The 13,734-nt window shown below is 41.7% G+C and overlaps 1 protein-coding gene across 1 annotated transcript in view; it reads left to right on the top strand.

Moving 5' to 3' along the window:
- DGKI (diacylglycerol kinase iota) overlaps window positions 1–13,734 on the top strand; it is a 309,532-nt gene that overhangs the window by 177,148 nt on the left and 118,650 nt on the right. Inside the window, exons 17-20 of the mRNA XM_081957046.1 lie at window positions 2,089–2,151; window positions 5,649–5,722; window positions 8,799–8,910; window positions 10,480–10,679. Of these exons, the coding sequence (XP_081813172.1) occupies window positions 2,089–2,151; window positions 5,649–5,722; window positions 8,799–8,910; window positions 10,480–10,679 (449 nt within the window). The remainder of the gene's footprint in view (window positions 1–2,088; window positions 2,152–5,648; window positions 5,723–8,798; window positions 8,911–10,479; window positions 10,680–13,734) is intronic.

Below are 13,734 nucleotides of genomic sequence, written 5' to 3'. Positions count from 1 at the left end.
ACGGTCTCTTCCAACTCTACTCTACTCTACTCTACTCTACTCTACTCTACTCTACTCTACTCTGCCCTGCCCTGCCCTGCCCTGCCCTGCCCTGCCCTACCCTACCCTACCCTACCCTACCCTACCCTACCCTACCCTACCCTACTCTACTCTATTCTATTCTATTCTATTCTATTCAAGCCAGCATCATTCTAAGAGCATGGTCCTAGGCATATCTAATGAGAAAAAGGTCTATTGAGTTCAGTAGGACTTACAGCTACTTATATCTGTATATAGAATTATTGCATCAAAGGTTTAAAAAGGAACAAGTGTAAAACTATATACATTCTAATAGAAAAGCAACTTTGGGTATTGTTCCTGTGAGTTGTAGTTTAGATGAGGAATCAGAAAAACACATTATATAAATTTTCACCTATTGGTATGCTTCTGCCTAAATACTATTTATTAGGGTTTTTTATAAAAAAATCCCTTTTATTATATTATAAGTAATCCAAGGAAGCAAACATCTACAGTACACCTTCCTCCTCCTGTTTTCCCCAAAGCAACAGCTCGGGAAAGTTAGAAAGTGACTGGCCCAGGTCACCCAGTCAATTTTCATGCCTAAGACAGGAGTAAAACACATAGACTCTAGCTTGATGCCTTAACCCAAGAGCGTCAAACTCAAAGGCCGGGGGGGGGGGGGTGGATCCGCCTGCAGGGTGCTTAGATCTGGCCCGTGGGGCAGCCCTGGAAACAGTGAAGGACCAGCTTGTGGTGCCTCTGCCAGCGAAAATGGAGCTTGTGAGTGGCTTTTCCAAGCTCTGTTTTTGCTGGCAGAGGGCGGCAGGAGGTCATTGCAACCAAAAACGGAGCCTTGATGAGCTGCCCACCCTGGCCATGCCTCCCTGGCCCCTGAGGTCAAACACAACCCTGATGTGGCCCTTAGTGAAATTGAGTTTGACACCCCTGCTGTCAAACCATGCTAAGTGTATCCAGTTATGGGTATTACTTTGACTCTTGCTGCATATAAATGGAGCAGACATTGCTTATAGAAATATATGAGTATATATATACACACACACACCAGGGGTGGGTTCCTGCCAGTTCTAACCTCTTCTATAGAAGAGGTTCCACAAATCTACAGTGCCGTTTAGAACCGGTTCCAGCTCTCTCCCCCAGCCCGTCCGCACATCATCAAGATGAAGAGCAAGAGGAGGAATTCTGAGAGTTGAAGTCCACAAGTATTAAAGCTGTCAAGTTTGAACACCCTTGGGTTTTTTTTTCTAAAGGGTTGGGGTGCAAGGGTCTTGTAACTTGACAGCTTTAAGACTTGCGAGCTTCAATGCCAGAGTTCCTGAGCCAACATTCTGGTTGCTAAGCAAGAGCGTTTTTAAGTGAGTTTCACCACATTTTACAGGTTGGCCATGCCCATCTGGTCACATGGCTGGCAAGCCACTCCCACAAAGCAGGCACACCTACAGAAGAGATTCTAAAAAATTTTGAAACCCACCACACACACACACACAGACACACACACAGACACACACACACAGACACACACACACACACACACAGAGTGCTGTGTGTATGCGTGCACATGTATGTTCCAGCATAACTCTGGAACGAATTTCAACCAAACTTGGTACACAGATGACTTACTCTCTGGAAACAAATACTGTGGGGGTAAGACACCCCTAACACCCCCTGGGGTGTGAGTTCCTTTGAGATACAGCCTGTTGTGCTTTAAAATGGCTTCTACTGTACTGCGCAGTGGAGTTGCCATGGTAACGGCTTCACAGTACTCCACAAGGGGGCTCCCTCTGGTAAGGGGGAAAATCCAACATTATAAATTACGTTTGATCCGGACATTTCCCCCCTATAAATAAATACCCAGGCAGCTTCACGTTATCAACTAGTATTTCTATAATTGTTGATATGGAAAATAAGTCATATCAAGAGAAGAAATCATATATTTTGTTTTGTACAGACTGCTTTCTATGGGGCAAATTTACTTAAAGTTTGCACTTGATGTTCTAGAAATACTGTCAAGAATTTCATGAAAAATTATATTTTACCTTTCTGTATTACTTCTGTTCCTGTGTAATCTAGGCAGCTTTTTCCGATTTCCTTCAGAGAAGCTCTAGAGATTTATCCAAACACGTGAAAGTTGTGGTAAGTATAATAGCGTATTTTGTATCTTTTAATGACTATAATCTGGGAAATGACCTGTCATCTTGAACACTTGATCTGAAGCCTAGAAAAAACATTGAAGACATTTTTATTCATATTAACATGAGTGAAGGGCAGTTTCATTTATATTACCACGAACGAAGGTCCTGGGGTTGGTGCCTGAATTGACCATTTTTAATAGAAACAAGACTTTGATGCCTTTAAATGAAAACAAATGATAAAGACAGGGAAATAATTTCTTATTTTCTGAGCATAATTAAAATCTCCTTGTTTGTACATTTGTTTATGCACATGGAATTTTTTAAGGTTGTGCAAATCTTTGAGGGGGGCTTTGCTAAGAAAGTATTGAGAAAACCACACATTACTCATATTTCACCTGCTTCATTTTTGTCCTTGGGCACTAGGAGTAGCTGGAAGAGGCTTTTCCACATCAGCTGCATCTGCAAAGTAGTATCTTTTGGCTTTAAGAAGTGCTTAAGAAAGCTATGATCGACTGATTATGTGCCATCAAGTCATTTTCAACCCTTAGCAGCCCCATACATTTTCCCCATGGTGATCTGTCCCTAACCTGGTCCTTCAAATTTTGTAATGGTCCCCCCCCCTCCCATTGCCATGGTAACTAAGTCCATTTACCTGGCTGCTGGTCATTGCATTCTTCTCTTTACTTCAACCTTTGCCAGCATTATAGCCTTCTCCAGAGAGCTGGGTCTTCACATAATGTGTCCAAAGTACAATAATAATTTGAGCCTGGACATTTGTGCCTTGAGTGCTTCTAGGGAAATTTGTAAGGTGACCAAAAAAAAAAAAACCCAAAACACATTTCAGTGGAAAAAAATGAGAGATTCCTCACACAGGTCTAATCTTTCTTGTTTGCAGCCTTACCTAGCAATAAATAATAAAATAAATAAAATAATAAATAATAAATAAAATAAAAATAATACAATAAAATAGAAACAATAAAAATAATGCAATAAAATAATAAATAATACAATACAATAAAATAAAAAATAATACAATAAAATAAAATATATGATAAAATAAGGAAGGAGAAACAAGACATGGGGTGTTGGGTAAGGTATTTTTATTCACTTATAGAATTTTGAAAATGTGTGTGCATTATTAATGTTCTTCAGTGTGAATGGTCCCAAGCCAATTCTGATTTTGTCCAGAACCGAGTGCTTGCCTTTTTTCCTAGCTGGCTGAATTTTTTTACATGGGGAAGGATATCCTTCTGCGTGACATAACCTAGAATTACATTGTTTAAAATATGGGTTCGTACAATACACTAGACAGGGGTTCCCCAACCCTCGGGATGCAGGCAGCCTGCAAGACCACGTCCCCTCCAGTCTGCAAAAATATCTTTGTCCATGGAGCTGGTCCCTGGTGCCCAAAAGGTTGCGGGTCGCTGCATTAGACTAAGCTAAAATGGGAATGGATTGTTCATGATTCAGAAGATTGTAGGAATCTACAATTACTTTGGTACTATGGCCAATCACTGTGTTAAGCTATTATAGAAAAATGATTTGCTTAAGTATTTGTGCCCTGTGAACAGAAGTATTGTCCTGTTTTAACTCAGGTTTTTAGGATGTTGTATGAATCTACTCTAGGTGCATGATTCAATTAGTCACTGAAAGGATCTCACTTCTTATTGAATTTTGAATTGAATTTTATTGAATTTATAGACCGCCCCCTCTCCCCGAAGGGACTCGGGGCGGTGTACAGACAGCAGTTAAAAGACCATATACAAAATAGAAAATCTTAAATACCCCTAAAAACAAATTAAATGTAAAGCTGTACAATAATAATAAAAATTAAAAAGCAACCTAAGGAGCCTACCCCCAAAAATTTAAAATACAGGCCAGAAAGATTAAAGATTAAAGCTACGGTTAGGCCAGGCCAGCTAAGTGGAACAGGTGGGTCTTAAGTTTCTTACGGAAGGAGCGGAGATCGGTGGTTGTTCTGATGTCGGGGGGGAGGTCATTCCAGAGGGTCGGGCCCATCACAGAGAAGGCCCTACTCCTGGGCGCCGCCCGCTGGCATTGCCTAGTGGACAGCACCCGGAGGAGTCCCTCTCTGTGAGAGCGAATCGGCCGCAAGGATGTGTGGGGTAGGATGCGATCCCGCAGATAGCTAGGTCCTGTGCCATGGAGCGCTTTAAAGATGATAGTCAACACCTTGAAACGCACGCGAAAAGCCACAGGTAGCCAGTGCAGCCCACGCAGGAGAGGTGTTATATGGGAGTACCTAGTACTTCCCATGATTGCCCGCGCGGCCGCATTCTGGACCAGCTGCAGTCTTCGGGTGCATCTCAAGGGAAGCCCCATGTAGAGAGCATTGCAATAGTCCAGTGTTTTCAGTTCCCCCAGACCTGGCAGAACATTTCTCCTAGGTAACATTGATGATTTGTTAGAGTAACAACACAATGACCCCAGTGCAGAGCACCCAGAACAGGGGTGTCAAACTCGATTTCATTGAGGACTACATCAGGGTTGTGTTTGACCTTGGAGGCCAGGGTGGGTGTGGACCTGTGGACGTGGCCAGCTTGACATAACTTGTGTCGGGGGCATCTGTGGTGGCCCGAGTGCTCTGCCAGCGAAAACATGCTTCCGAGCTCTGTTTTCAGCTGTGACAGCCTCCTGCCGCCCTCTGCCAGTGAAAACAGAGTTTGAAGGGGCCGCACCCCCCCAGGCCATCGTGGCTGAAAATGGAGAGGGCCACGCACAGCCCTCCAGAGCTCTGTTTTCGCTTGCAGAAGCACTGCGGGCTGGTCCTTTGCTGTTTCTAGGGTGGCCGCATGGGTCAGATCTAAGCACCCCGTGGGCCAGATCCGCCCCCCTGGACTTGAGTTTGACACCCCTTTTCTAGAACTTCGCCAAATGGATTTTGTTACACCAATAAGCATACTGCTGAAGATAGAAGGTACTTAGGAACAGAAAAGGTGAACCCTCCCAAGTATTATAGACTTCAACTTGGTATCTTCCAAAGTACCTGTCCACCTGCCAGATCCTCCTAGGTAGGCATTCCAATCAAATAACCTGAATCTTGCACTGCAACCTACTGAGATTCTACACCTGTTTGTAGCTTCCGGGCACTCTGATTTGTATTGTATATCCACAGCTCCAAAACTACTGTGTTTTCCCAGGTTCTTATTTTTTTTTGACCCCCGAAATAAGCACTTGGCCTTATTTTGGGGGAGGTCTTATTATTTTTGAGGTGCAGAAGGCGGTGAGCATGGTCACTTCATGGCTGCTCTTGTGTTGCAATATTTTCAGGGAGGGCTTATTTTTGGGAGAGGGCTTATATTAGGGCATGTACTCAAAAGCCCGATTGGGCTTATTATCTGGGGAGGTCTTATTTTGGGGGAAACAGGGTACTCTTTCCTCAACTTTTAAGATCCTATTTCTCATCAATGGATTACTCTGTTATGAAGTTTGTCTGTTCATATTTGCTTTCATTTTCTTTCTCTTACTCTCTGGCAGTGTGATGGGACTGACTTGACTTCTAAGATTCAAGAGCTGAAATTTCAATGTATAGTATTTTTAAACATACCCAGGTAATTTTTTTTAATTCTAGGAGTCATATAATGGAATCTTTGTTAGATGTTTCAAAAGAGTGGAAAACAGCCATGCAAAAACCTTGTGCATACATTTACATTAATGTATTTATTTATTTGGTTTATCCTGTCTGTATTTTTTGTCAATTCAAGGCAGAATGCTCCCTAGTGCCCCCACCTTCCATTTCCCCCCACAACAACAACCCTGTGAGGTGTGTTGGGCTGAGAGAATGTAGTTCACCCATCTAGTTTTCATGTCTAAGAGACAACTAGAACTTACAGTCTCCTGGTTTCTAGGCCAGCACCTTAACCACTACACCGTAATGGCCCTCAACTTTAGTGTGTCAGTCTACCAAATATTTCAGGCAAACTGTGATTTGTCTGAGGACCACTAGTATCATTTTGACTTTTTTTTATACATCTTCTAATTCTTCCTCTCTTCCTGTTCTTTAATTCAAAGGCTTTCCTAGCCACTTATGAGTGCTATGGTCAAAGGTTATTTGTTGAAGGCCAGCAGATAAAATCAATTATGAGTCCAAAGAAACTCTCAAGTCTAACCTGTTTTTTTTTAATATTCAGATCAGCAGATTTTTCTAACCCAAATCTTGTTTTGTTTAAGCTTCAACTTTCCCCAAATAAATAAAACAAAATGTATTTATTAGGACTTTATTAGGAATAGTAGAAGAATAGGTAGCCTGCATAATGTCAGGGTTGCTGCCGAAATCTCCTCATGCGATTTTATGAAGCGCTTGAAAACTCTGCTTGTGAATTTTACCGAAGGTTTCGGGTCTGAATGAACTTGGCCTTATTGAGCTCAGGAGGGGGAGAGACACAGAGGAAACAGATTTATTCTGGTGCTTTTTAAAAAAAATCTGATTTGCTCTTCTTGAAGGATCATCTGCCTTTCTCCAAATCCATACACTTTTTTCGTATCGTAAACAGTTTTTTTTACTTATAATTTGGCCACTGTCAGTCTCTGTCTCCAATAAGACTGAAGTTTTTCAACGTTTCCAGTCCTGCCTTTAATCCCTCCTATGTAGAATTAAAAGGGACACGGTGGCTCTGTGGCTAAGACGCTGAGCTTCTCAATGATCAGAAATGTCCACAGTTTGGCGGTTTGAATCCCTAGTGTCGCGTAATGGAGTGAGCTCCCGTTACTTGTCCCAGCTTCTGCCAATCTAGCAGTTCAAAAGCACGTAAAAATGCAAGTAGAAAATAGGGATCACCTTTGGTGGGGGGGTAACAGTGTTCCGTGCGCTTTTAATGTTTAGTCATGCCGGCCAAATAACCACGGAGATGTCTTTGGACAGCGCTGGCTCTTCAGCTTTGAAATGGAGATGAGCACTGCCCCTAGAGTGAGGAACAAGTAGCACATATGTACGAGGGAAACCTTTACCTTTACTTTCTGCACAATTAAAACAAAATACCGTTTTATTTTTGCTATATGTTTGACTCCATGAAAGAGCCAACTTCTTCATTTCATGAGTGGATGTGAAATACTGTGTTTGTTGTTAGAATGTTGTGGATATATCATAGTGTATTATAATAACACAGCACTTCCCTGACCCACTTTTTAAAAAAGTATTGTCGCGCTAGCAGCCTATAAAACCCTACCCTCGTCAATGAATCTATGTGTTCTCCAGAAAAGTAAGGTAATACAAGATTTGGACTTTTGTTAGAATATTTTTTTTAAGTAGTGTTTTGAGAATTTTTATTTTTAAAGTGAACAGGGTCAGCACGAGTTCTCAACATACTTTTTTTCCTGGACCATCTGGAGATAGTGATGCTGACCATCATCTGTGCTGTATCAGACCTTCTATGCAGGAAGAGCATTTCATAAATATATTGCAGTTGAAAAGAAAAGCTAGTTTGGTATAATGGTTAAAGGTATCAGCTACAAATGGAAAGTCCATTTGGTTTTTGTTTTGCCTTAGGCAGTAGGTCATTGGGTGAGTTTCTCTCCTTCTCAACTCTAAGAAGAAGATAGTGGCAAACCGTTTTTGGTGTCAAATGTTGTCAAGAAAATGGCATAAACTTGCCCAGACAGTTGCCAGGACTCAAGAGTGATTTAAAGATGTGTGTGAGCGTGCATTCAAAGATACACAAACAGACAGATTTCTTGAAGCCTTCTGGCTATTTTTGTGTGTGGATTTAATGGTTTTCAAAACAATTGGGAATTCATGGGGTGCAGGCTACATGTGTTTTCTAGTACACATTACCATAACTAGAGGGTAACAGGGCTGGATTTCAGTGGTATGATTCGGCCATTTGTTCAGGTTTTGGATACTTTTAAGGAATGTGTCACCATCATCAAATGGGACATGGTGGCTCTGTGGGGTATGACACATGAGCTTGTTGATCAGAAAGGTCAGCAGTTCGGTGGTTCGAATCCCTAGTGCCGCGTAATGGAATGAGCTCCCATTACTTGATAAATTTTGTAAATAAATTATTTATTTATCAAAATGGATAGGCAGCTTGAAAGTTCTGGTAGCCTACCAAGGTCTCCAGAACATCAATTCTAATTCTAATCTGCTTTTGAAGGCAAATGTTTCCCACCCATATTTTGCATTATATTCATCAAAGCGCAAGATTATACCACCAAGAATGGGAGGACTGCAGATGGTGGGTCAAGTTCAGCCTGTTCCTTCCAACACAACTTGAATATCTTGGTCTCATGAGGGAGCCTGCTCTGGAATTTACACACTTCTCTACATCAACATAATCTAACTGTGGTACCATGTATTCCTATCTCAGTTGAAAGAATGGGTCTTCACTCTGGGAATCCTTCCTATATCTATGGAATGGAATGGAATGGAATGGAATAGAATAGAATAGAATAGAATAGAATAGAATAGAATAGATGAACATAATTAGTCCCTGCCTCAAAGGGAGGGACTACATTCTATGTGGAAAAGTGATTTTTTTTTCTGAATAATCACTGTAACAAAGGAAAAACCTCTAGACATCATTTGTACAGAACAAAGCTACATATGTACTTGATTATATAAGTTTCTGATGAAGATAAAATTGGCTGATTGTTCACTGAAGTCCTTACATCCTCAACTTCTTTCTATAGGTATTGTGCTGGCACAATGCCCTGGGGTAATCCAGGAGACCATAGAGAATTTGAACCTCAGAGACATGATGATGGTTACATTGAGGTCATTGGATTCACCATGGCATCCTTGGTGGGTATTTTTTAAAATCAATTTCTTCTCATACTAGTTACTCAGCTATCAGGCAATTACAGCAAAAGAGCAAAAGCATACAAAATGAATTAAATGGCAATTGGCGATAAACATTATGCATTTGGTATGCATCTGTAGAGGGACGCAATGGCTCAGTGACTAAAATGCTGAGCTTGTCGATCAGAAGGTCGGCAGTTCAGCGGCTCAAATCTCTAGCACCCCGTAACAGGTTGAGCTCCCGTTACTTGTCTCAGCTTCTGCCAACCTAACAGTTTGAAAGCATGTAAAAATGCAAGTAGGAAAATAGGAACCACCTTTGGTGGGAAGGTAACAGCGTTCCGTGCGCCTTAGGCATTTAGGCATGCCAGCCACATGACCATGGAGACGTCTTCGGACAGCGCTGATTCTTCGGCTTTGAAATGGAGATGAGCACCGCCCCCTAGAGTCGGGAACGACTAGCACATATGTGCAAGGGGAGCTTTTAATAATAATAATAATAATAATTTGAATTTATTAGCCACTCCCTTTCCAGACAGGACTTGGGGCGGCGTACAATGGAGCATATAGAACATAAAACATGTGTACAAACACATAAACATACATATATACAAAGACACACATGCACGGAGGAGGTAACAAATTACAACATTTAGACAGTTAAAAATCACCATTAAAATACCCCGATTGTAAGAAACCCAGTGTACAATTAAAATTTAAAATTTAAAAAGACAGTCAGGAGGAGTAAGAAAAATTACGGTTGAGCCAGGCCAGATAATTGAAAGAGGTGGGTCTTCAGCTGTACACGGAAGGAGCGGAGATCGGAAGTAATCCTGATGTCATGGGGGAGGTCATTCCACAGGGCTGGGCCCATCACAGAGAAGGCTCTGCTCCTGGGTGTCGCCCCCCGACACTGTTTGGCGGACGGCACCCGGAGAAGTCCCTCTCTGTGTGAGCGAATTGGTCGTAGGGATGTGTGGGGCAGGATGCGATCCTGCATGTAACTAGGTTTTACCTTTACCTTTATGCATCTGTATTGGATATATTTGTCAATTTAAGGAAACAATGGAGGATGGTTAACCACTATCCACTCCTATGCTTGAAAAAATTGTTTGCAAGCAACTGATTCCTCTCTCTATTTGATATTTTTCTTCTTGCTTACTGGTTTTGAGATGTGGCAGATGAGGATTCTGCAAGGAGCAATTATTTTCAAAAGATGGTCCCTCATGCCATGAAAATATCTCCCACATTTAATCCCTCCCAATCTAAACAATGGATGAAGTAGACTTCCTGGTTGCCTACTGTTGTAAAAAAAAAAAAAGCCCTTAGGAGGATTTATCTCATGATATCAGGACTGAACTGAAGACAGACTGTTGTAGGCTATTAGCAAGATAACTCTGTAATGAAAAGTGGCATATTGGCCGCACAATTTGGCCATCTTCTATTTAAGATAAAGCAAGAAGTACACACACTATCTAAGAATCTTTTAAAACTTTAATTTCTTTTGGAAAGGGAAGAAAGGAAGATCTGCATGTAATATTTCCTCTCTTTTCTCCTTTATGTCATGGAAAGGCTGCTCTTCAAGTAGGAGGTCATGGAGAGAGGCTACATCAGTGTCGAGAAGTGACTCTACTAACGTATAAGTCTATCCCCATGCAAGTGGATGGGGAACCCTGTCGGCTGGCTCCATCGCTCATCCGAATCTCCCTTAGGAATCAGGCCAATATGATGCAGAAAAGCAAGAGAAGAACTTCCATGCCTTTGCTCAATGAGTAAGTTGGTTACATGTGCTTTTTGATATAGGCAAAACTTAAATGTGAGATGTCACAAACGTGAGGTGAAGCTGCAATGACAGTCAGGAGTGAATTAAGGATGTAGCAACGATAGTGAATCTGTATAATTTTGTATGGAGAATTTGAACGAGGCCCCTTCTTTTTCTCAAAGCTTGTCCCTCATGTGCCTCCATCTCCTGTAATGACTGCCGTGCTCCATATTATGTATCTTGCACCTTCCCTAAAGATAGAAGAGACCATGCAACAAAATTTTCAGAACTGAGCTTGTAAAAATGAATCTCTAATAACAATTAATCACACTAGTCTCTTTCTTTTAAATTAAGAATCCTTTAATTTTTTTTTCTCCAGTAAGCTCTAAGACAACCTTTTAAGGTGATTCAGTAATAATAAGCTAGGAAGCTAGGAAATAAAACTCTGAACGTTGAATACTCACTGTTACAAGAAAGTTTAGAAAAATAGTATTCTGTAATATGGCAAACACATAACATCAACTACGGCAGGGGACATCCCTAGTAAAGTAAATATATACTGTACTATAAGTCATGAGGACCATTCTAGATCAGGGGTGTCAAACTCAAGGCCGATGGGCCAGAGGGTGCTTAGATCTGGCCTGTGGGGACATCCTGGAAACAGTGAAGGACTGACCTGCGGTGCTTCTATAATTGAAAATGGAGTTTGGGAGGGCCGTGTGCCTCGCGGGCTCCATTTTTGCTGGCAGAGGGCTGCAGGATGTCGAGCTGGCCACGCCCACCATGACCACGCCCACCATGGCCACACCCACCATGGCCATGCCCATTCACCCCCCTGAGGTCAAACATAACCCTAATGCTGCCCTCAATGAAATCGAGTTTGACACCCCTGTTCTAGATGCATTGAGATTATAAATCTTTGGAATTTTAGGACTTGCATTCCAGACACATCTGACAATACTGTCATGAAGAACACTGCTTTATGGATTTTTAAATTGTTATTGGGCCATGTGAATGGAAACTCATATTTTGAAGAAACAAACTCTTTTGAAAATTTCTACACTCAACCATAGGTTCTGAGGTCCATTGTGTCCCATAGAAGAGGCATTTTTCCACCTCGTAGTACTATCACCACATATGATAGCTAGGTAGCTGGAATCATGCCTTCAATAACATCTATTATTTTCACCTAGAATCAAGGATGTTGAAAGTAGTTGTTAAAGCTGGCAGCTGTTTCTGCTCTGTGTTTGTTCTTGGTGAAGGGAAATGATGTAATGCAAGAATTATGACATATGAGCCTGTCTCAAGAAAAATGTGCGTGGTCCTGTCCGCTTATTTGGATCTGAGCATACGTTGGATGGATTGAGATTGCATTTGGTTTTCATTTATCATGTTTTTACTATACAGAGTGCCAATGGCTCTACAAAATGTATATACAGATAGTTTATTTGCGAAACGTATTGATAGCTGACCTGGATAAAAGACACTGTTCTTGGTCATGTGGTACAATATTTGAGTTTTTGAATCCACAATGCCTATCTTCATACTTCAGCTTCTATCACAGTATTTATCAATCTTGGCAACTTTAAGGTCTGTAAAGTTTCGCCCCCAGAATTTTCCAGACAGCATGCTTAAGTGTTGAAATCCACACATCTTAAAGTTGCTTGGGTTGAGAAACAATGTTCTATCTGAACAGTCTGGTAGAAACCGTAATGAAGTCACATACAGTATGCCAAGATATCATTATGCAAATTATTGTCTATGCAGATTCTCAGTCACCCAGGCAGGGATGTGCGGTCAGGGGAGGCAGGGGAGGCAGAGCCTCACCGCTCTCATCATGAAAAAAGAAAAGGGAAAAGGCGCTAAGGAGACTCGGGGAATGGGACTGCGCGAGCCGCGGTCCCCTTCATGTTGACTCAGGAAGGTGGGGAATGGGACCATGTGTGCAGGACAGAGGGAGGTGCAGGAGGCTCCTCTAGCCTCAGCCTCCCTCCTGCACACGTGGTCCCATTCCCCGCCTTCTGTTGGGTTCTGACGCCGGAGCTCATGATTCCAGGGCGAATGTGCATGCGTGAGCGGCTCCCTTCCTCGCACTGAGCAACGGCAGGTTTACGGGAAGTTGCTCGCGAAAGCAGAAAGTGCGACGGACTTTTCCGACCGTCGGCTACCGTTTCCCTGCCAGCTCGCTCGCGAAAGGACCCTGGAAACCGAGTCGTGGCCGGCACCTTGTTAAGAATTCCCCGCCTTCCTGATGATGTCACCAGCCTCACCAGCCATAAACTTCACCACACGTCACTGCACCCAGGCCATGGTTGTCCCAAAGGTGCTTTTTCAAAAGGCAACTGGGCTTTGTTTTTCCTTGAAGACATTTTGCTTCTCATCCAAGAAGCTTCTTCAGTTCAAGGGAAACATCTTCAAAGGCCAGTTGCCTTTTGAAAAAGCAGCTTTGGGATGATTATGCAAATGAGAGAATTCATGTCATTTGCATAATTATATTATGACATATGTAATGACACTTTTCATCCTTGCCCTTCCACAGATAACCACGCCAACAAGGAGAAAGGATGAGAGCAAATTAAGGCCAGGGGTAGAGGATCTAAGTATAAAGTATTTTCCTGATTCAGGGAAAGAACTTCAACAACTTTTATTTTAAATCATTTCTCCTACATTTTCCTGTCAGTTTTATGCATAGATATCCTGATTGCAACTTCTTTGGCTGAGAGAGAAAATGCTAATAAAGAAAACAAAAGAGGCGGCAGATTTGATTAAAACAGACATAAGCTTTTAAAATATTTATTTTATATGCATAAAAGGGAACAAGAAAAGAGGAAAGACTCCCAACGCTCAAAACTTTCATATGCTAATGAAAGATATATATTTATGCCGTCTTATATAATTAAATTCACATTTAAGTCACTTTGCTGAATGATAAAAATGGAAAATGATCCATATAAACTACTATTTGCAGTCCAAATGCCTAAAAGCCTCACAAAATATCTAGTCAAAAGAAGCATCTGTGTATAATTAAAAAGAATATGAGCATTTTCAAAAACCAGTGGATCTGT

Source organism: Natrix helvetica (genome assembly GCF_964273705.1).
Source record: "Natrix helvetica genome assembly, chromosome: 6".
NCBI classification, from domain to species: Eukaryota; Metazoa; Chordata; class Lepidosauria; order Squamata; family Natricidae; genus Natrix; species Natrix helvetica.
This window is presented reverse-complemented; position numbering and strand designations above follow the sequence as displayed.